The 24,638-nt window shown below is 39.7% G+C and overlaps 1 protein-coding gene across 1 annotated transcript in view; it reads left to right on the top strand.

Moving 5' to 3' along the window:
- The window catches only part of MGAT4B (alpha-1,3-mannosyl-glycoprotein 4-beta-N-acetylglucosaminyltransferase B), a 210,510-nt gene that overhangs the window by 115,495 nt on the left and 70,377 nt on the right, over positions 1–24,638 (top strand). The window contains exons 4-8 of the mRNA XM_075210020.1: positions 736–869; positions 6,955–7,001; positions 14,637–14,750; positions 15,307–15,382; positions 16,550–16,664. Coding sequence (XP_075066121.1) covers positions 736–869; positions 6,955–7,001; positions 14,637–14,750; positions 15,307–15,382; positions 16,550–16,664 — 486 coding nt within the window. The remainder of the gene's footprint in view (positions 1–735; positions 870–6,954; positions 7,002–14,636; positions 14,751–15,306; positions 15,383–16,549; positions 16,665–24,638) is intronic.

Genomic DNA, 24,638 nt, shown 5'->3' with positions numbered 1-24,638 from the left:
ACTGATGAAAAAACAAGGAGATGAGATCTTCTTTAGGTGTGAAGCATGCAGACAGGTTGAGTTGAAAATATCAGGAGTGAAATACAGAGTTACCTGTAGAGGGAGAAGAATAACATTTTAGATGATAAAATATTTGTCCTATTTTTTATTTTTTTTGTATCTGCCCTTTATTGGCTGTTGCAAGTAGACTTCCTTTGTCTGAGAGGCTGGGTGGATCCTGCTGTATCATGGCCATCCTTATAATTAGTAAAGATAAAAAAATCTATTGCATAAAATGAACGTAACAGTGTTTACTTTTTGTGTGACTCCACAGCAATATTTTCAGGTGGGAGGGGAAGACAAGTTGGAGTGCAGCAAGTGTCCTTTTAGCCCAGATACTGATGAACATCAATTGTGAGGTCTGCCAACAATATGACAGTTACTAGTTTAGATTATATTTCACCAGGAATGAACATTTATGTGTGTGTCACTGAATTCTATATATGAAACATTGTGACCCCCAGTGCAGCATATGATCACTAGTCTGTGGTACCAGCTGATGACCTAAATATAAAAGAAAATCTTGAGTAATTAAAATGTATTTTTATTGTGTGCAAAAGTCTGTAATTCTCAAATGTCATTTTAAGTTGACTTGTGGTTAAAATACATTACTTGTGATGTGATTTGACTGGCAATCTATTGGATTTTAATTGTTTTATTTATTTTTATATTGCATTTCTCATGTAACTTTCACAGTATCGATAGTGATGGGGATCCCCAGCGTGAAGAGAGAGGTTCACTCCTATCTGTCAGACACCCTCAACTCATTGATATCTGAACTGAACCAGCAGGAGAAGGAAGACTGTGTGATTGTGGTTCTAATTGCAGAGGTACCAGATACCCAGCACTTTGTCCTACAACACGGCTATGACCTATTATTCCCTTGTTGCTAGTTCTGAAACGTGTGTTATGTTTGTGGCCGTTGTTAAAATACATTTAAAGTGGATCCAAGCTGTTTTCTCAAGCACCCCCCAACCACAATTTAATGCATGTCTTAGGCTTCAGGTTAGTGTTAGCTGTATGAGGAAATTTAAGTCCGGTTATGTTTTTAGACATATCGGAAGTTTTTCTTGTAAAAACAGTACTGTGGTTTCATCCTTTTATATATCTATAGACCACTTAAGCGTGATTATATAAAAAGAGCCAAGAAGCCACAACTCAGATGAAAAAACAAGTCCTCCTGTTGTAGTTTTATCCCATATATCCATATACAATATTTTTGGGGCTATGCCACTGAAATATTGAACACAGGAGGTTCTGCAATAATCCTGCACCAGTAATCATCTGACTGAATATGATGGGAGCCTCTTGGACTCTGCTTACTGGTTTGTCACAGATGTAGGTAGACAAAGTGGATAAGATCTGTTCGTTCGTCCCTTCTGGGTGACTTCTGGTGTTGTTGGGGGCTATAAGTGCACTCAAAAGATAACAATACCAGTCAATAGGGGTCATCTTCCATTTTTTATCATGCTTGATAATGGTCCCATCAAACTCATTTGTAATGAATTGATGCTGGATTCCTTGTAATCTGAATGTACACAATGTCATCATATGAAATTGTTTCAAACTTGACTAAGGTATCTGAACTCTAAAATTGGGATTTATGTATTTTTGCTTAAGCAGACTTAGTGGCCATGATTTATATTTTTACTACAACATGAGGTCCTCATTTAATGGGTCCAGATTCTGGTAAATGCAGGCTTCCCTTTAACATTCAAGCAGAAGTCTTGAGAACAATGAAAATCTACAAGAACTCCGTACTATCTTCTCTGACTGTTAGATTCCCACACATGTTCACAGGTGGCTCGTCAGATTGAGCGTTAGATGGAAATAGGATCTTCATCGCTCTGTATGTGGGACCTACACAGTCATTCTGCCTAATTAAAATTTAAATTTCATTGTCTTTTGTTTTTGATCGGGTATAACTAACTGAAAATCTTTTCAGTTGGTAGGAACAAACTACACGTGTGTGCGATCATTACATGACTCCTTTAGCCCCTAATTATCTGGTCCTGGTTGATGCACTGATGGATCTGTGCAATTTCCTTATCCACTTGTCCAAGCCGGTCAAAAATGATCGATGATGGGTTTGAGCAATCAGATTAATAGTTTATCTATGGAAAATATTATAATGAGATCTGAAAAAGTCAAAATGTGACCTTGCAGTTAAAATTCACAATATCATGTACTAATAGTAATACAAAAAAATAATAGAATTGGTGTGCTGCGCTAAAAAGCATCCGGTAATATTGCTCCAAATTCCATAGGTTACTAAAACTTGACGTTTTATATATCATCATCATCATTTATTTATATAGCGCCAACATATTCCGTAGTGCTTTATATATCTGTACCTTTTTAGGACTACTAGAAATACAAATAGTCTGTCCACCATTGCTGATTGTCTTTTTAAACTTGCCCTCTGTGTCCTTCAGCATAACCAATTATGAATTGTGAGCAATAAGGCTGAGGTAACTGAATTCCCCAGAAATGGAAGGGGAGAGAGCTCCTGGGAATTAATCAGCCCCAGTCTCTCGTTACAGGGCGATGTATTTACAGTTACCTTCTCTCCCAGCCACGGTATGTGGTAATTGCATTAACACTGCGGTAAGATAGGTCTACAAAACTGCTTCTGTAGCAGAAAACATTGTGTCAGTTCAGTGTCTTTCCAGTGTGGTTTTGTAAGGACAATGTAGCTTCAGCCAGGAGAGCAAATATTTGTCTTTCTGACATTGCATCCTGGCATGACCCCTGTTAAATAAAAACATATACTCTGCTTGTGTTTAGGGTTTTCAGAAATGTATTTTCTTAAACTGGAGCCTGTCACCCTTGCACTGGACCTACCAATGCCCTTAAAACTTGAATATGAAAGAGTTTTTAAACTATGCTCTATATTCACACATTATCCACAGCCTATAAATTGATTGAGCAACTTCCACTTCTTTATTTATCTACAGCTGTCCTCATTTTTTTGCACTTTTAACACATCAATAAATGTATGAAACACTGTTTAAAATAGATTAAATGATAGTCAATGGTTAATAACACTTTGTTACAATTTTCTAACGCATTTAAAATTTTACAACTCTACTCCACTTATTTGTTATCTGTTAAATCACGCTGCCAGTGTAACAGATAGATATTGGTAAACGTGCATGGAAAACGCTTTGAAAACATCACTAAAATGCATTTAAAGTGCCCCTTAGTTTCTATGTGACTACCTGATCTGAGCACTGTGCAACAGGATCACTTTCCAATTTGGTCAGAAATGTTTTTTTTTTGTATTTATGCTTTTAAATATTGAGCAGTCTTTGTTATTAATTGATATTTTCCTCTCTGTTTTATTGATTTGTGATCATGGTGCAAGCCTACAGATTTTGGTTTTTAAAAATAGCAGCTAGTCTTTGAATCATTCACTTATGTAGCTTGGCTCAGCCAACACATGAGCCGATCACACATGTAGATGGTGACATCGGACAAAATCCAGCCATTCAGCTCTCAGGCCAGGCATCCAGATCTCTTCTGGCTTCACTGCGATTTTTATAGATTTTGATTGGATCATTATCTGGCATTGTGGTAATTATTGGGCCACTCTCACTGCGTCATCGAGCCAGTTCCCGATATTTGCTTCAGTATTGCAACTAGCACCATCAAGAGGGATCTCGGACCCTGGTGCAGCCACTCCTTGAGGTCTCATCCCCGTAGTCTGCACACACAGCCTGGGGAGGGGGTTGACCTGCAGACCAATAAAAATCTGTTGGTCCTCGCAGTCACATAATCTGCCCCAGATCGGTCTGTGGATAACAAACAGGGACAGAAAAACTTCGCCTTTAGCACCCCTGACTACGACATGGTGGTACTGTTACTAGTCTATAGGTAAATGCTGTACATTAATTGGTGACAGTACCAGGCTGCAGCATAGTGAAAAGTGACAAGTAGTTGAAAGACTGGGGTAGAGAAAAAATCAGTGAAAGTTTGGCTTACGGTGCAAACTTTTATTCATACAAAATAATGATCAACCATATGCTTCTAAATGTTATGTTTATATATAAACTTAATATACAATTATTTATAAACTTAAAGCATATCATTTTTGATTATGTCCCTTTAAAGCAAAGTAATCTTTTATGCAGGGAAAAAAACCTGAAAGTTACTTCTCAATATATTGTCCCTGTACCCCCATTAAACCAAAGTATAGACAGCTCTGTAAAGGTGCACTTTAACCCTCTGATTTACCACCTGTTAAACTACAAGTATAAGCATGCCCTTGGCTGGCTTCTCTAGTCCATATACGCCCAGATAATAATGTGTTTTACAGTTTTCTTAAAAAAAAAAATTCATTTTACTTTATCTCTGGATAACCACCGAGATAAGTGTCACTTAAAGTACATGTAATAATTTTGTCACTTACAAGGGGCGCATAGTAAGTGGTTTCATGTTTGCTTGAGTAAAATAGAGGAGAGATTGCTCTTCAAATGTCTTTTTGTAAAGACATGTCACACAATGTCATTTTAATTGGCAATGTCATTTGTGTAATCTTTGTAGCACCCTCTTTCAAGGAGGTTAATGGGGGAATGTTTGACATACAGAGCCTCGAATGTAGAGCTTCTAAGGTGGCGCATAGTCATAAGAACAAGGTCTGGACCCACATAACGTCCCAGCATAACTGTTTCTAAGATTAATGGCTGCATTTCTGTACGTTTTGTTTTCCCCAGTACAAACATAGCTGTGAAAACACATCAAAGGGCTGAAGTATTTTGGGGCTTCCGCCATCAGTAACATAGTAAATTCCCTGAGACATTGCTTGAGCACAAGTTGGAACAAGATTTTTTTTTTCTGTCTTTAGCAATGTGTTTCAAGCATTTTGTTGGCATGGTTATATTTATTACTGTTGTTTTTGGCAGACACTATGCGTGATTGATAGGTGTTGCAGTATTTAAGATATATTTGAAAATACACAGCCTGTCAAATCAATAAACAGAACTTTACTGATCTATTAATGGAGTAGAGATTTCTTTATTTCATACAAATAATGCACTCCATATTTATTTTTTTCTTAGCAAGCGCTGCAAATAATTTTACTTGCATAGAAAATGCACGAATACAGTATATATCCACGTTAATGCGCAAATAACATTTGTCAATCAAATTATATTTATAGAGCAGAGATCACATTAGTGCAGTAAATATTGATTCCTAAAGATAAATTCTAAATAGAAATTGTGGTCTGTCTGCAGTGCAGTCCTGATGTACTGTGTGATCTTACATCACATAGACATATGGATCACTCACCTTTGTTCCAAGTACTCACACATACAACATGAGATTGCAGTCGTTCTACGCTCGTATCATATTGTGAAGACGTCACATGTCCTCAAACCATGGCAGCAGTTTGGGTAGTACTTACACTACCTGCAAGCAGGGCCGGATTAACCATATAGCTAACTGGGCTACAGCCCAGGGGCCTCGGGCATCCAGGGGGCCCTTGAAAGTGCTCAGCAGCAGTATTGATCGGTCGGGGCGGGGGCGCCCCCGGCGCGCTGTAGTCTCCTTACTGAGGAGATCTTGTGAGTCTCACTCTAACGAGATTTCCTCAGTAAAGAGCGTACATTGCGCCGGGGAAGGACTGCAATGCCAGGAAAAGAAGGTAAGTGCCTTGGGGGCGGCTCGGCTCATGGGAAGGGGGCCCTCACGGGGGAATGGAGGCCCCCTTAGCCCAGGGGCCTCCATACTCTTAATCCGGCCCTGCCTGCAAGTAAATACTGTGTGAGCATTTTGTGTTTGGGGGCGAGATATATGGACACTGAATGTGCCTGTATGTTACTAGCTTTAATGTTGTTACTTTGTGAATAACTACTTATCTATGTTGTATGAGTTCTAACCCTTATCTAATCAGCCGTGTAAGTAATAGAAAGTTTCCCTGCAAGTGTCCTGCATTAGAGATACTGACAGGAAGTTGGGTTTGCATAGGTATAACATTTACCCCTTGCTCATCATAAAAATCTTTATTTGTATGTGTTATTAGTATATACAGTATTTTCTACGAAGGATCCTGCATTTTATTCTAAGCTGTCTTACAGTGCTGAAGTGTAACCTTCCCTCACCAATGGTCTGTTTCATAGAACAGTCTTGGTACCTTACCTGAACTGGCAACATTCTAAGAGCGTAGTCCAATATTGGCCACACCCCTGATCTGTTTAAGCCATACCCAGATCTGCTCAAACTATAATTATAATCCTATTTACTGGTGCCCATGCTTCAAATCAATACGCCCTTTACAGCCCTGAAAATTGGTGCTGTGCTATGAAAATTGGGACTATTGGTGTTGGGGCTGCATCCTAGGGAAATTATTAAGCTCCATTTACTGAAAGCTTCGTAAGTGACTGGTATATTTTCCCTCATAGTAATTTACAGTTAATTGTTTGTTAAAACATGGAAGCAAAATGACGTTGCTTCCCACACGCCTTCTACATGCCGTAGCCCATAGTTGCCTACTCTCCCGGAATGTCCGGGAGACTCCCGAATTTTTGTGAGTTCTCCCAGACTCCCGAGAGAGCAGGCAAAAATCCCGGATCCAGCTGTCTCTGTTGTTGAAGATGGGTGGGGGCGGGGCTAAATGCCGCATTGTGGCCCTGCCCCCTGTTGTGATTTGCCGAAATTGCATAGGATTGACAGGGGCGGAGCCTAACGGCACACCACGCGTGGCCACGGCCCTTCGACGGACCCCCTCCCGGACAGCTGCCTTCAAAAGTAGGTAAGTATGCCATAGCCGTCTGAGGGCAGAGAGAGAGGATTGTGGGACTTGTAGTTCAACCACTGAAGCAGAGCACAGTGAATTGAAATTATTTAAAATGATATTAAATAATATAATAATATTCTTTGATTTATAAATCTGTCCTTTTTTCTTTTTTACAGACTGATGCTCAGTATGCAACTGGCGTAGCTGAAAATCTAAAAAGCCTGTAAGTTATGTTTTATGTGTGTCTTCATAATTGCTTTCATGGCTTTCCTCTTCCTGAAAATCCTCTTCCTGAAAATCCTCTTCCTCCATGTTTTAGCCTTGGAATTAGCCCAAAGCAGAAATAAACACTCCTAGCTTGATAGCACAGATTTCTTTGCAGCGCCCTTGAAATGTTCGCATAGCATTCAGAAGCTTTTGCATACAATCTTCCAGTAGATGTGTCATTTTATTATAAGCATTTCATATACTGTTTCCAACAGCCTAGAATTACAAGTGTTGTGGAAGGATCAGATGAGAGAATTTGGGCCTGCTTATTAAGCCATTGCACAGAAGAAGTGATACTAGGGAGAGTTAAGCATGTAATCTCCTGGCTCATTCGCAGGCAGGTGGTGAATTGAGTATTTGTAGAGAAGTAAAATGTATCGAGAGGAAAAGCACTGCGGTGGAGCCAGAGTTATGGAGGTGGGTTAGTAGGAATATAGAATAGAGACATACCAATATAGATATATTATTTATTTGCACAAGGTGTACATCAGGTGTAACAATTGTTATATACTCACTCCCCACTGTAGTGTAGAGATCAGGGGCAAACGCAGGATTTGTAGAGTGGAGTTTCCACACCACGCTGCCAATGGGCGTGACCAGCATGCATGGGGGTTTGGCTATAACTTTAGACAGTGCTTGGCTGCTCCCCAACTCTTCCTATCCCCATCATATACATGGGGAATGCTGCGTGCACTACTGTTAGGTGCACGCAGCTCTCCCTTTTCAAGCAGAGCTGTGTGAAGCGGGGGCAGGGTCCAGCCACCTAAATTATACAGTGCGCCCCAGGCTTGGAGGGGGGTTTCCAGGCACTAGTAACCCCCCCCCCCCTCCTCCTCGGTTTGCCTATGGAGATAGCATAGAGATGAAGCTTGTCCTTGTTGGTAGTAAATGTGAAAACGGCGTTCCCTGATATGTACACAATATAATAATGTATTGAAGTGACATATACACAAGAGAATAGAAATAGTGCTGACAAATCTGAAAAAATAAATAAAATACAGTAATATCAAAAAATACTATTAAGTTGTAAATCGATAAAATTATCCACTTTTAATAAATATCTGAATATAAAATGAAGCCATACATGGCATAACTAAAGCAACTGAAAAAAAATATATACCGCAACAGCCTAAAATACCTCGCGTCAAACTATGAACCTGTGCTAGAGCAGATACATTAAGAACAGATGCACCCCAATGAAGCAGCGAAGTCTCTTTAAGCACAATGAGTGGAAGCGTCAGATACTCCGGGTGATAGATGTAAGAGTTCATGTTGCATCTACTTGTAGAAGTGCACTCTCCCAGGAGTCTCTGTTTTCTTGGGGCAGAAGCTTTCTTTTTAAAGGTCTGTATTATCTGAAGCAAAGGTAACAATGGTCTTATAGAAACTATAACTCTGCCCAATCAGTAATGCAAGCTTCAAGGTCCTTTGAATAGTAATTTTCCTTACGCGTTTGTTGTAAAAGTACACCTCCTTCAGAGGTATCAGCAGCTGTGTCCAAATTGTTTGTAACAAGTTACATATAAGGGTTATTGTGCTTGTTTTCTTGCAAGAGAGATTGGTGTCTTGAAACTGTTATTAATATGTGTGAAAGTTGCAAATTCCATATAAAATATAATTAAATACAAACATCTGTTGTTTTCCCCTTTAAAAAGGAGATGAGTCTCCTTTCCTGTCGCAGTCCAAATGCAAATATTAAGGAATGTGACTATACAGCTGCAAGTTTATAGAATATTGAAGCCATGCTAATAAATTAAGTGCTGTCCGCTAGAGGGGTCAATCCGCAATCAGACAAATGGAAGTGGCTGGCTAGTACTGCTGACCGTTGTCGTCATTGCAGCGGCAGGAGATACGCCCACCCGACAGGTCTACTTAAGCAATTACGTGAATACTCCTTTACTGTGCTTGGTCTACAGTCCTCCGCCCTTCCCTGTTCCACTTATACAGTCCTAAGAAGTTAGAAGCTTAAGATACAACAAGATCTGCGTATGTTTATTTGGTGTGCTTGCTTGGTACAGGAATGCATATGTTATGCAAATAAAACAGACGTACGTTCACCTGTACATGAGCTCCGTAGTGTATGACAATAACAGGTATTTGTAGTTGTGAATAAAGGGAGACTGTGCCAGCGCTGGTTGTACAACATATAGTCCATTTATTGATCCAATAGCTTGGACTAATGTATGTGCATTAGCTTGCTTAAATTTGTACTTCTCCAGTTTTAACTGCCCTATAAGCAAAATAGTTTTACTATTCTGTGTATTTCCAGCAGTTTGATAGGGTGTCCTCTTGCTCTGGGATTTTTGGAAAACCTGAACCTTGTGAAAACTCTTAAAACAGTTGTCCACTTTTCAACAACCCCTCTGTCAGTGGTGTCCCAACTCCTCCCTCTGAAACATTAATTTCGGTGCACTTGCAATAGGGGTCCAAAGTGACTTCATGATTTGAAGGTCCCCCTCCCAATGAGTTTTAAGTTGTGGAAGGTGTCCATTTTGTCAGGAATAACATTTTATTTGAAGCAGTTCTAGAGAATTGATAGGCTGAATATTAATTCAGTCACAGAATGTTTGCTTCTACTGTGCATTTCCTTTAAGTTAGGCAGGAGGTAAGTAGCATCTTTTTAGGAGCCAGGGAAGATGTGTCTCCAAGTTCTTGTAGCAATTTTAGGGGCATATTGGCTAACTGGTGTCTGGAAAGTATTCTGCCCTGAGGGATCAATCCCAAAATTATACTAAGTGCCTGCTCATTTCAAGTGGATCAGCTTCTCTGTAGCACAAATGCTTAACAAATTTGCAAAGTGCAGCTAAATGCTTAGTCTTGGTGTAGTGAAATGAGGGGGTGTGAGGGCTCGGACATCTATCTTTTCAAACTCACTCAATGCAAACGGGCTAAAATCACCAGCTCATAAGTAGATGGGTTAGCAATAACTTTAATATATGCTTATTTTTTCTACCGGAAAGTAACAGACAACATTTATTTTCAGCTGGGGGGATATTACTCTGAAAATTGTGGAGTTTCTATTTAAACAATCCTAATGCTATTTGCACATATTGTAATAGGCTTTTAAGCTTCCTTCACATTCACAGCTGAACTAACCATTAATGAGGATTTGAAGCTAACTTACAATACGTCTTTTAAAAGCAGGCACTTTATCTGGAGTTGTTTTTCCCTGTAAGAATGCTGAAATTCTAGTCTTCTACTGGGATACATATAGTTTAATGGCACATGGATGGGTAGAGTGTGTATAGATGGATCTTTGGAAAGACATTCTCAAATTTCACTGTCTCCCACAGACTTGATTTGGCATTTTGTACTTTCCAATCAAGATAAAACCTTCAGCCGTACAATAAAAAGCCTGAAAGCCCTCTTGAGACTGAAACATAAGTAGTGAAGGAACTCCCCTTCTGCCTTAGGCCCCTCTTCCAGAGCTGGAAATGTAGCATGTGATGTGACTGGCAGTTCCTGCCAACACGCCACATAATGGATGGTTATCGGAGAATAATAGGCTTCTTGTAATGGGTTCATTGTGTAGCGTTGGCTGCTGAAATTACCAGAAGTTATCTAAGAATGTGCTTTGTTCCCCAAGTATTGATTTATCCTTCCTATCAGCTCTGTTGGACGTGCTATCAGTCAGCAGGTACGATTTCACTGATCCTGTAGGTAGCTCTTCCTAGCACTCTGGAATCCGGGAGGCTTTTACCATCCACATGGGGACTGATTTTGTAACTTTAAAAGTAAAGTCATTATGTGACCTTCATATATATCAAATAATGTAGATAACAGAGCTAAATAGTATACATGAAATAACTGGAGTGTTTATACTAAGTATGTCCTACATGCTCTCGGCCACGCCTCTGCATCCGGCTGCCATGTTAGGAGGGAGGAGCTTCTCTAACTAAACAAGCAGACTGGGGGGTAAATGTATCAAATGAGAGTTTTCCGGCGAGTTTGAAAAGTGGAGATGTTGCCTATAGCAACCAATAAGATTCTAGCTATCATTTTGTGGAATGTATTAAATAAATGATAGCTAGAATCTGATTGGTTTTTCAAACCTGCCAAAAAACTCTCAGCTTGATAGATTTACCCCTGGGACTGACAACTAGGCAGACTCAATCTGCAGAAATGCACGTAGTGGATTGGTTGGTTCACACAAAGAGGCGTGTACGTAACCCTCACGTGATGGAGGACATTTTTTGACACCTTTTCCATACCCAGTCAAAACCACATCACTGATTATATGTGGATACATTGTAGTACTTGATTTAAATCATACAACCGTTCCTCAGTAGGATTGGCATTCTGAAGCCCTCATATAGTACTTTAGGCTTTTCAAATCTGTCAACAATAATTGTGCTGCGTGGTGTTTGAATTAGAGATTTAGCTGTATGAAAACTGCTGCCGCTCTGTCTTGTGTTGTGCTTGGTATCCTTGCAGAGAATATTACATCCACAGAAGATGTCATGATCAATAGCAGGCACTCTGGTGTGCATAGGAAAGAAACTCAGTCCTTTATCTGAGGTACCATGCGATCTTACAGCTCCTCAGACGGGTTTATAGTGTGTGTGTGGCAGAACTGAAGGCTGTTGTTTTGTTTGCACATCAGACTTCCTGTTTTGTAAGGTGGCTGAAAGGCATTGCTGCTCCGTCCCCCGCAGTCTGGCTGGTCTGTGATATGTGGGAGGGGGACGATGCACGTGGCAACTGGTGGCATAAAGGTTTGATAACATACTCTAGCCTTCACATTCTCTTGTGTATCACTTATGTGGTATATATGGGTATATGAGACTGTATCAAGGGCATATTGGCTGAGGGGATATGTTGCTTATCTTGCTGTAATTTAGGCTATGTGGAGGTATGTTGTGACGTGTCAGGCTACAAGGAGATATATTGGCTATGTGCTGGTAACTTGAATATAAAGGGATATGTATTGGTTATCTGACTAATTATATCTAAGTAATTCAGGCTATATTAGCCCGCATGCTTAGTATTCACCACTATGCTGCAATAAATTCTCCCCCAACCCATGCAGTGTGTGGTTTAATTTTCATTATAATAATAGAAATTTGGCGGCATGCATTCTGTATTGTGGTGCACTACAAATATCATTATTGCTCTAATGAGCTCATTCATGGTTTAGCTCTAATTAATTGCATTGGTTTTGTAGCATCTGTGATAGACTGAAACTTTGGCTCTGCACTGCGTTACACAATCTACTATCCCACTGTTCAAAGTTGTAGGTCAGTAAGAAAATTTATACAGTGGTTAATATGTTCTTGTCCGTCCTGATATAGGGACTTCTGACTATATATTGATCAATATAGCAAGATGTGTTGCCATACTGTATTAACGTTCTCTCCATTCCCTCTCCCCACCATGTAAGTCATGCCTCACCTTCCTACCTCCACCACATTGTAATTCATTTTGCTACTCTTCCTCATTTCTATCCCCTTCTCTGACACTTTGTCCTGCTTCCCAATTTACCTGACTGTACTGTACTCGCACGGCAGAATGTCGGCTTGAGATAGAGAGGTTTCATATCCTCTACTTTGAGGTGCGTTGTGCAGTTACGTCAGCGCTCTCACTAGAAGAGCGGATATGATCTCCCCAGTTATAAGTGGGTGTACACATCCTGCCACTGTTGGCAGGAAGGTGTTGGAACGCTGTTCCTGTGCATTCCGGTGCAAATTAAACCCTTGCGGTTTATCTTTTTATTATTATTATTATTATTATTATTATTATTAATTTTTATTTATAGGGCGCCACTAGGTGTCCGCGGCGCCGTACAGGGACAAACGAAATTACAATACGAGGTGAGACAGCACAGTACAGTAAACAATAATCACAGTAACTCAGTAAGCTCAAGGCACAGCTAGCAGGGCGGGGAGAGGGGGATGTCTGCCAACAACGGCCCCAAGGAGGGGGGCACGTATGAGAGGGAGACCCCCAGGGGGAAGAGGAGGGAGCGAGATGGGACGGGAGAAGAGGGTCCTCAAGGAGGAAGGCAGGAAAGCTGGCGAGCAGAGTTAAAAGTGGAGAAGACAGGAGGAGAGAAGACCCTGCTCAAAGGAGCGTACAATCTAAGGGGTGGGGTAGACTGACAGAGAGACACAGGGGAGGGAGGGAGGGAAGGAGGAATGGATAGGGGGAGGGGAATAAAGGGAGTGAAGGCTAGGGGAAGGGGAATGAAAGGGAAGAGTCAGAAGAACAGGTAGGAAGTTAAGTGGGAGACTGGAAAGCTTTAAGAAAAAGGTGGGTTTTTAAACACCGTTTGAAGCTGGACAGATTGGGGGAAGTTCTGATGGCGGGAGGGAGCTTGTTCCAGTGGAGGGGGGCAGCGCGGGCGAAGTCTTGGATACGTGCGTGGGAGGAGGTGATCAGGAGGGAAGAGATCTTTGAAGAACAAACATAATGAGGGAATTAACCGTGGACGCCTGCTCATTCCTATTAAGTCTGCTAAGTATGACATCTATTGCTGGAAGAGGAATGATATAGCGGATATATTATTACATACTACATGATTGTCATTTCACTTACAATGTATACATTTCAGAAGTTGTAGTACAATGTTAGGTAATTAATATATGTATTGGTAGTTGTACATGTTCCTAGAACATTGATAAAGGGGATTGTATCGCGAAAAAAATGAAAGTATTTTAATGTATGGGCCAAATGATTGCGATCTAATGCACCTTCATATCACCATGGAATCTTGTGTATTTGTAATGTGTATCGCCCTCCCCTCCCCCCACTTCAGGAGCCCTTTCACACTGACGGTCAGCGAGGAGGCTGACACTCCATATAACGGCCAAATCTGGTGGGACTATGCCAGAGTTGTCAGTCATACTCACAATAAAAAAATGCTTGTTCACACAGCAAACCACATGCACTGTACAATACCTCCTCCTCCATCAATCACCTGCAAATCTCTGCTAAACTTGCTACATACGATATCAGGCTTGGCTTGGTGGGGGGATTCCCTTTGATATAAGACAGAGGTAGATATTGTGTGACCAGGTTGCCAACACAGAATGAAAGTGGATATTGGCATATATTACTGAAAAGGGGAGGTGAAACCCTGTAAGTCATGTACATTATAGAAACAAGGGCCATGGTTTTGGAAAGGCAAGTTAAAATGAAATCAATTGGCCCAAACATTACCATAACTGGTTTATATTTTTGTATTTCCAGACCTTTGAATTAGAAAAGAAATGGATACAAAAACACTGTATTGGCTACTGAATAGTAACATCACATAGTTGATACATTCTTACAACTCTGTGTTTGATCATTTTCTTCCACACGTGTGGGCTGAGCCAATATGCAGTATATCAATTGATGAGGAGCCAGATATGCCACTGAGTGAAATGATAACTTCTTATTAGCTGAACCAATAATCGTGAGAATAAATCCCCATCCTGCATAATCTCACTACTTTATAATGAGTGGGTTTGCTTCATTCTTTCGAACAGCGTTTTAGACCACAATGTGGCTGGCCTCTCTGCGTGTAGATGACATTTTAAAAGAAAATATATGTTTTATATTTCATTTAAAAATCAAAATGCATGTAATCTTAACCCTCGTTTGTTTATAGGTTTCCAAATGAAATCCAATCAGGCCTTTTAGAAGTTATATCCCCATCTCCCCATTTTTACCCCGATTTTTCACGGCTTCGAGAATCTTTTGGTGATCCCAGAGAGCGTGTAAGGTAACGATTCTTTCGGCTAATTATTTTGTAACATTAAGCATAGCCCTGACATCTAGATTTGGCTTCTGGTTTTTCAGACATTACTTTCTTTTTCTCTGCAGTGTTAATCTCACCTTCAATGAATGTTATGTCCATGGCTTGTTGTGTTTAAGAGGCTGCTAATGGATGTTTTTTATTTTTTTTTATTATAAACACAATATTGTATGTTATTTTGCATTCTGTGTTTTCATTTCAGTGCTTGTCCTTCACATTATTTGTGTTTATCTTTTGAGATAAATTGACCATTGCTTCCTAGGGCAAACCTGCAGTTCATGATATAACAAGTAATTAATTATCCGTGATAATTTTTTAACCAATACTGCCGGATTCATACACAACCTGCGTTGCACTCTGGTAAATGAGAAGTAAATGCTATAATCATATCTGTTTCCAGACACTAAATATAGAAGCTGTAATAGATGGCAACATGGAAATATCCATTACATTAATTATCTTTTAACAGTTTATCCTACCAAACGCCCCCACTTTGTCATGTGTATAAATCATTGTTTTGCAGGTGGAGGACAAAACAAAATCTGGATTATTGCTTTTTAATGATGTATGCCCAATCAAAGGGCACATACTACGTGCAGGTACGTTTACACTTTGGATTGCAGTGCTGCTTTTATGCAAAAAAACTATATTGTTTTGGAAAGTGAAAGATCACTCAGCAATGAGAAGGATTTATTTTTCTGTTATATCTAGTGCCGTACCTCTTTCTGAAGCCTGTACCCTAATTCTGGGATGGACTAAAACAAAAACTAGTTTATATGTTATAGATTGTAAGCTTGCGGGCAGGGCCCTCTTACCTCTCTGTCTGTATTACCCAGTATTGTTTTATGACGGTGCCTGTTCCCAATTGTAAGGCACTAAGGAATATGTTGGCTCTAGAAATATAAATGTTGAGGATGATGATATAGGCAACATCTATAGAATTCCTTCACTGGTTTTACGCAAAGTACAAAGTTGACAGAGTTTTAGAAATACATGCCTTTTCCACAAAATTAGATATCCCCTGACATACTTAGGAAACAAGCAGTTTATATACAATGCTTGGGGAACATGTTATTTTATTTTCCTACTATTATTATTATTATTATTATTATTATTATTATTTATTATTTATTATTATTATTATTATTATTATTATTATTATTACTATTATTATTACTGTTATTATTGTTGTTGTTATTTTTCTTAAGCATCCTACTCTCCCAAATGCTATGCATTTTTTGCATTTATACTAGTATCTGTTGTTTGAATCTCTTGAAAGACCCATATAAATCATGTGCTTTGTTCTATTTTCCACTTGTAATGGTTCTCCTTTACACGTTCTATTATTCTTGCATTTTCAATGTGTGTTTTATGTTCTGGGTCAGGGGCGGGCTGGGCCGGGGGGCATCAGTCCCCCGGGCCGCTCAGAGTGACCGCTGTTCGGGTCGGCTGCCCCCCCATGGATGCAATATTACCTCAAAATTGCATCCACGGACACACGACGCGGGCGCGTCAGCGCATAGGCGGCCGCATCACATGACACACGATGCGGCCGCGCCATCAAAGACGCGGCATGTTGTGGGTTTCTCCATTTTCTCTCTCTAATTTGGACTATTGCACCCTCTCAAACAGTCTTATTACCTATCTAATTTGGATCCTAACATAAATGGTTTACCTATATAAAGAACTAGTTTCCTTAGTTGTGTACAGAATGTGCACTGTGTGGGGTTATTGCTACTGATCAAAGTTCTTTTTCCTTCCCGCAGTTGGAGGACGATATTGTAGCCAAACCCAACTATCTCAGCACGATGAAGAACTTTGCCCTTCAGCAGCCCTCGGAGGAGTGGATGATTCTAGAATTCTCCCAACTTGGTTTTATTGGTAAACAATGTTTCATTTATTTCCCCAGTACAACAGTGTTGGCTTTTCCATTTCCATATAAAACTTTTGATGCCTTCTTAGTTATGACACAATCTGCAATCTTGTGCAATATGTTCCTAATCTCCACGGCACAATTTAGCGTCTGAAAGTGAAATGACATTTATTGGTGTAAAGCAGTTTGTATTCCACTGTTAATCATACATCAAGATGCAGTAATTATTTAATACAGTACTACGCATAGCCAGCTGGTAACTGGTGCACACTTATTTTCTGAGACAATGAATACAAAATTGAGATGTGAATTAATCTATCCCATAGCATCGATTTGCATTTGAGTCTATAAACATCTAATAAAGGAGCTGTTATACATTAATGAAGCAATTGAGCATGAAATCAGACCAGACTTCTTTGACATAGTTGAGAAATGTTTCAAGGTAAATATTTTCCTAAGGTGCACGCTCCCCCTAAACGTGTCCCCTGGGTCTGCTCCTTGCATGGCTCTGACGGTTTGTAATCCAGAACCAGCAAGGTAATTTTGCTAACCATATTTAAATGGTGGCAGAGTGAGGTGGAAGCAGGAAAACCACAATTGTGATTGCGAATCACATTTACACACATGGATGCTCTAAAAAACACACATCCCTATAGTTCCTTGGTTCCAATGCTAATCTTGGGGCAGCATGGTGGCTCAGTGGTTAGCACTTCTGCCTTACAGCACTGGGGTCATGAGTTCAATTCCCGACCATGGCCTTATCTGTGAGGAGTTTGTATGTTATCCCCGTGTTTGGCGTGGGTTTCCTCCGGGTTCTCCAGTTTCCTCCCACACTCCAAAACATACTGGTAGGTTAATTGGCTGCTAACAAATTGACCCTACACTGTGTGTGTGTTAGGGAATTTAGACTGTAAGCCCCAATAGGGCAGGGACTGATGTGAGTGAGTTCTCTGTACAGCACTGCAGAATTAGTGGTGCTATATAAATGAATGGTGATGATTATAATCTTGCTGCCTGTACTGCTGGTTATAGCATCAGTTCTGATGGGTAGCAGAGCTTTTAGGGTTAGTTTGTTCCATTTTCCTTGCAGTCCCTCTCAGTAAATGGACACAGTATACCTGTAAGGATGTGTTCTGGTTTTCTATAATTCCTCGGTGGGCGGGACTACAGATAGTGTGAAGCTGTTGGGAGGAGGTTAGGGCAGAACATCAGGAACATTTAAATTTCTCCTGGCTGAGGCTTCAATGCTTAGTTTTCTTTTGACTTTAAATGATTGCCTTTGTATTCATTCAACAAAGGACTATTTCCTAAAGAGTACACCATTTTGGTTTTATGGGAGAACTAAGCTTTTATCATTTGCCTTGCATGCCAAGATTAAAATTAGGTATATTTTGCAAAAATAGTAATTTCCTGACAGATGTATATACATTAAACTGTGTGGCTCACATCCATTACACAAAACTGCTTTTTAACATGTAGGCTTTAATATTACACTAAAAGCATTTTTTCAGGAACAGTCCGTAAATGTAACCTAACAAATAGCAGTAATATTGTTAGCTGATCTTCAGAGCCTGAAAGTGTAAAAATGTAAATCTGCTTGACTTTCTGAGCATTTTATTATTCGGCATTTCTGCCCCTTCTTTAATGTAAGTAGAAACGCAGCAATCTTCCATTGTTGTGTGCAAAAATAGTAATCAGCCCTCTGAGCTGAACAACTCAATCACATTACTGTATAAAAGTAGATATAAATGCAAATAGGTACATTGGCGGCTCCCCTTGCATTAATCAAGTAGAGCGGGTTCTGCAAGCACATTCCGTGTCTAACATCTAGAGCAGAAAGAAAATCTGAAATACTTTTTAGCAATAAAACAAAAAAAAATTGAAATATTAGTCTGTATGGAGCGACTTTTGGCAGAAATCTCCAGTTCCACAATTCTTTTATGTGTGTTATGTTAAGAAGTAATCCCCGTCCTGTGACAAGACTTAAAGGACAGCTAAACCGAAGATGGAATTGTCATACAGCACTGGGGTCATGAGTTCGATTCCCGAGCATGGCCTTATCTGTGTGGAGTTTGTATGTTCTCCCTTTGTTTGCGTGGGTTTCCTCCAGGTGCTCCGGTTTCCTCCCACACTCCAAAAACATACTGCTTTGTTAATTGGCTGCTATCAAAATTGACCCTAGTCTCTCCCTCTCTGTCTATCTGTGTCTGTATGTGAACGTGTGTCTATATTAGGGAATTTAGACTGTAAGCCCCAATGGGGCAGGGACTGATGTGAATGAGTTCTCTGTACAGCGCTGCGGAATTGGTGGCGCTATATAAATAAATGATGATACGAGGCGAATGCTTCAAATACAGCTTTAAACTTTCTGGTGACATCACACTGAGGTCCTGTTTAAGTGTGACGGTCTTCCCCACCCCCTCAAAACTAGCGAATGGCCCTTCCCATCTTATATACCCAATGGCTAAGCATCTGTTGGGCTGTGCCAATAATCTTAAAAAGCATAGTGGAATATGTCCAGTGTACATGCACCCTTCGTGTGCTGATTAGCATTTGAACAGCAAGCATATATATAAATAATTTTAAGTGGTTTAAAAGGTGCCTTTCACACCTATGCATTTTACAATCTTGGTTCTGCTTTTCAGGTTTAAAAATACCTCCCAAACTATGTTTAATGTACTAACGTGAGTTTATTTTCTAATGAGAGGTATTCTAAATGCACCGAAACCACATGTAACAAAAAATCAATGCATATAATGTTCTTATGAACGCATGTAAAATTGCATCACATAATTAAATGATGTTATTGCATAAAAAAGCAAAAACATCTAATGTATTATTTTAAGATCTCTATACACAGTGTGGATGAGCCCTCATAAGTGTGTGGTTCCCATCTACCTATTCCTTGAATAACATCTCTGTCAGCAAACCAGTTTAGACAGGTGTAATTGGGCTCCACAACAATAGGCAAAAAACAAACAAATAGGCAGCACAGAAAAAGAGCTGCGTCTAATTGCCAAAGCAAGTGCAAAAACTACAGGAGTGGATTCTAATACAATTATTTCAAAACAAACAAAATGAACTGTGCAATAAAATTTTCTTATACAAGTCCTAAGGGTGAAACACATGCGAGAAAACCTTTCTTATCCATCACCATGGGAGAAGGCAAAAAATGACAAACGATTGTTAAAGTGCACAAATCCAATATTGAATAAAATACATTGAAAATTTAATTTACCTCTCACCACTATCAGGGCAGTAATCAAGACATATAAAATCTCTGAAACATTGGTGATCTGAAGTGGGCACAAGTGTATTGTGTCCACTGTGAAGCAGGTGGACCTTTCAGCGTAATAACCTGAAATATACCTAGACAGCAACAAACCAATGGTTGGCCAATAACAAAATACATATTCTGCAATGGCAATTCTCCACTTTACAGATACTACAACATTCCTGTAGTTTCGAAGAAGTCTATCCATTTACACCTAAGGACATACGGAATTTGCTGGCGCTATATAAATAAATGTTGATGATGATGATGAAGGATATGGGAAAAATTCGGCATGGCTGATCGACCCAAGATTCCTCCCAATGTGTTTTCCAACTTTAAAAATGATAGGCGATAGCTATGCGGTGTTTCTAGAAGCTGATTCAATGATTATGGAAATAAAATAAAATGAATTATGTAAAATATTTATTTTGACATAACTGTATTCGAGCAAAAGCCTGTAGCTTTCCCATGTTTTTGGCCTTTGAAATGTAGTTCTTTATCTGTCCTGTTTATTTTGTTCTGCCTTTTTAGTTCATCTTTATGAAGTAAGTGTGTGTGTGTGTGTGTGCGCAAATAAATGTGAGTATCTTTTATATATATTTTTAAGAAGCGATCTCCATATTCAGATGTATTTTCCGATAACTAACAGCTATGCAATATTTTATGGAACGCTTTCAAAATTACTGCTCTCAAAATAGAAGTGGTGTGTGTATGTATCAATCCATCTATGTACCTATCTCTGAACTATAGGGGAAAAGATCAAGCGATTGCAGCTTGTGATTTGTCCTTCTGTGCATACAACTTCTTTGCTTCCATTTTAAAGGTCTAACTAAACTGGTTTGCCAGCTCTGTAGTACAGAACCGGTAGATCCCCGGGACAAATCTGCATTGAGCAGCCTCTAGAGTTTTTGGTAGGGGACGCACATTAGTACAGTCAAATATGCAGCTTTAAGGGACTTAGGTGGGTTGCCCCAGAAATGGGGAGCTTTGTCGGAGAAAAGAGAAGGCAGAGTGGCCACATTCTTTTTTTTGAAATTAGGGGCAAATAGCGGTCTTCTGGAAGTAGATCTTATTTGGTAAGTGCTACACAGTGCAGGTGTAAGAAAAAGAAGTAAGTTCAAGTATTTGGATACATTTTCCTGAAAACTTTTGAAGGATAAACAGGGAAAGTGTAATGCATGTCTGTATTGGACAGCTAATCTAAATCTACAAGCTCACATAGGTGCGTTTGGTAGTTACACACCAAAAGAAAATATCATATTGAGTTGTAAAGTATATCAAGCCTGCCGAGATGAATTTGGGGACTTGTTCCATATTCTTCATAGTCTATACTAGCCATTGGGATCAGTTGTGTGATGCGCTTATTGGCTATTGGAGTTAGACAGGATATCTTTCTGTAGAGCAAATTCAGTTTGGAATGCATTTTGGGTGTTTATATTTAAGCCAAACAAAAGGCTAGGACCAAGTAGTAAACGCTAATATTTATAATTGGACACTGATGATAGAATAATGTTGGAATTTGCTCTAACCAGTAGACCAGGTGTAATGCACATTGTCCCAAATAATATGGATAGTGTTTTATCAGAGTTCAAAAGCATTTTTTTGAGTTGCCACTTGTTCCACCTGAGAAATCAGATTGCAGTACAGTGTTAAGGTCAAAGAAGTTTAGTCATCATCGGAGCAGAGCCCCGAAGGACCTCGCAGGTAACATTTAGGAGGCTGTAGCTGGACCCAGCTTAAGCCAAACTGGGAACTTCCTAATAAATAGGCGTTAAACCACTTTTGCTCATATGTTTAATACCTGACCGCCTAAGTTTGCCTACCATTATAGTGTGGTTCATAGTGTCAAACGCTATTGTAAAATAGAAGATTGTGCTAGTCCACAGTCCATGTTCTATTCAACTTTGAATTTAATTACAGATATAAAATACGGTTGTTAGGAGACCTGTCATCTGCTCTCCCTCCAATGTTACTGGTATCCTCAATTTCTTCTACAGTCCGCATATCTCTACTTAAACAATGGAATCTGTATACTCTTTAGAACCAGCCCTGTGAGATGGCAAATAGATTTGACATGGTTCTGCAGAGCTGTTCGATGATGGCTGGTTCTAGGTCGCCTCCCCCAGCAAGCTCCATTACGTTTGGGAAGTTCAGGTAATGCTTGAATTGAATTGGAAAAAAATAAAACAAGATCAGAATACTGGCAATAACTTCAACCAGCAATATTTACATTTTGGTACAGACTGCTGACAGACAAAATGAAGCGTTGTGCTGCGTTATTAGTCAGAGCTGCCACCGGCATAAACAACGAACATCCTTTCTGCAAGCAGCCTTTCATTATACTGGTCATGTAACAGGTTATATGATGATGGGCACAGTTTTTTGTAATAATACCATGTATACCAATGGCATCTACTTGTACCCACTCAGTAGTGATTATAGTGCTTGGAAGTATCAGCCAACTGTCTATGATCCTTCATCACGCGTTTTACTCATAGCCACAAAAGGATTGGACAGATATCTTAATGTCCATCACCCTGCCCATCAGAAGTACAGATAACTCCTATCCAGCAGTCTCTGCTTGAATCATATGGCAGGTTTATGTAAACCAGTAGTGTGTACCCTGTAATGATTCCAAAGCACATAAAATTGTTGTTCGAGATTTTCAAACTAACTTGAAAATCTCAATCAACGATGGAACAATGTCGTTCCAGTACTGCAGGGTGTATGCACTTTGCACAATTAGAGCGACAATTTAGGGTGTTTGACATTGCCTGGACTGGAGGAGCTCAACTTTCCTGCATCTCCTGGGTATTCCTGCAGCTCCGGATCCTAAGACCCATTGTGAAGTATAATATAGCAGTGATTACGGCTACACTGTATCCCCAGCAATTCAGCTACAAAGCTCCAATTGTTCCCATTTACTTATTTTCAATATCCACTTTATAAAGCAAGTAGGAGAGTGATGGAAAAACTTACACAGAACTTTCAGAGGGTGCAAAGAGAGATGCCTGAGCGCAGACGATATGGATATTAAAGGTTTCTTATCACCCTCTAAATTATAGAGAAGTGGTTTCTAACTTCTTCTGCAGACTGAGCTGTATTTTCTTCCTCCTGATTTTCGTCACTACAAGGAAAGTAGAGAGATCCCAGTATAATGCACTCCCTGCGCTGACAACACAGCCTCTGGTGGACTTGTCTCAGAGAACAGAGGTCTCGCAGCAGTCAGCTGTGACAGTCAGAAGAAGGGGTGACGGGTCTTCACATCTGGCAAGAACTCGGGGGTCATGCCAGGTACATTGTACTGGGTGTCGGGATGACATCCTTCCAAGTGTGTTGGATTCTGTAGAAAGCCAGCCAAACCCTGCATGCTCTCCTTAGGTGACCTTAGCTCTTGGCTCCTTAGCACTTGGACCAGATGAAGATCACAGATCTGTAGGTAAATCTTGTATAGTGTGTACATATGAATCGGCATGCTTATTGGGGCTTTTTGTTTTTCCTGTTATTGGTAAAAATGCTAAAAATATTGCATTGTTAGAATTTTGCTGTAGTGTGTACCTAGCCTTGACTGCTTAAAAAAAGATCCCAATCTGAGAAGCCTTAAGATCCCTTGCTGTGAACAGTTACACACCCATCTGGCTGATAGAGGTTTGTAGTACATTCTTCCTTGCTTCTCCTAATACCTTCGGAATAATTTGACTTTCCAAATACTTTGTGCCATGTCCAATTTGGAGACATTTATGAAAATGTACAAAGGGTAAATGGCATTTGCTTGAATTTCTCTGTACTAGTAAAAATACAACTACTAATTGATTGGCTGCTATGAGCAGCAACACATTTTTTCCCCGCACCAGTTTTCATAAAGGTTTCCCCTATATGCTGATGTCATGGTTGGGAATAATTGATCAGAAGTAGGAATCCAGAGTGCATGTTGTGCCATGCTGAGAGTTGTAGTTCCATTCCAGCTGGAGGTCACATGATGCCAATCCTGTTTTAAGCTTCTCTATTACCATTTTGATTTATAAGGCTATAAGGAGATATTCCGCAGTGATGTACAATCAAGGGGGTTTTATAGCCTAATACAGACGGGGATAAGTGGGCAGCTGCCTCTGCACATCATTTATTAAATAATATATTACCGATAGGAATACCACTTCGTTTCCAGGGGAGAGAGAAAAACACTCCTGGAACAAATACAGAGTTTTTTAATCATTGCTTAAAAGATTTGACTAATTATACCCTATTTCAGAGAACACCGCAGTGAAATAAAATTAAACGTCCTTTATGGAGTTCTTATTCTGAGTAGGTTTTATTAACACCCCGCAGAATTTCATTGCAAAACCATTTAATCCTTTGTATGGGATTTAAGTAATTGATGAAATTTACTAGAAGTAATTTCTAAAAAGGATGAAATGACTGTCTTGCATGCTAAAATTAGAGTGTATGGTACCCAGCAACAGCTCAGTTGGTGAACTATGTCTGCTATGATGATCAGCCAGTTAGTGTGGATGAAAATACAATATGTTGCTTTGAAGAAGTACCTTTTAAAAGAGAAAAATAAGTAAATCCTCTGCTGGTTATAAATATTTATCAAAGCCGAATTACCACTGGCAGGAGAGTGCCTACAATGAAACAAACACCCAGATGCCAAAGGCAGAATTATGGGGGGGGGGTTCTAGCATGATGTAGGGAATTAATTTATTAACCT

The sequence above is a fragment of the Mixophyes fleayi genome, chromosome 4 (assembly GCF_038048845.1).
Source record: "Mixophyes fleayi isolate aMixFle1 chromosome 4, aMixFle1.hap1, whole genome shotgun sequence".
NCBI classification, from domain to species: domain Eukaryota; kingdom Metazoa; phylum Chordata; class Amphibia; order Anura; family Limnodynastidae; genus Mixophyes; species Mixophyes fleayi.
The sequence above is the reverse complement of the archived record's forward strand: the minus strand, read 5'-3'. Positions and strand labels throughout refer to the sequence as shown.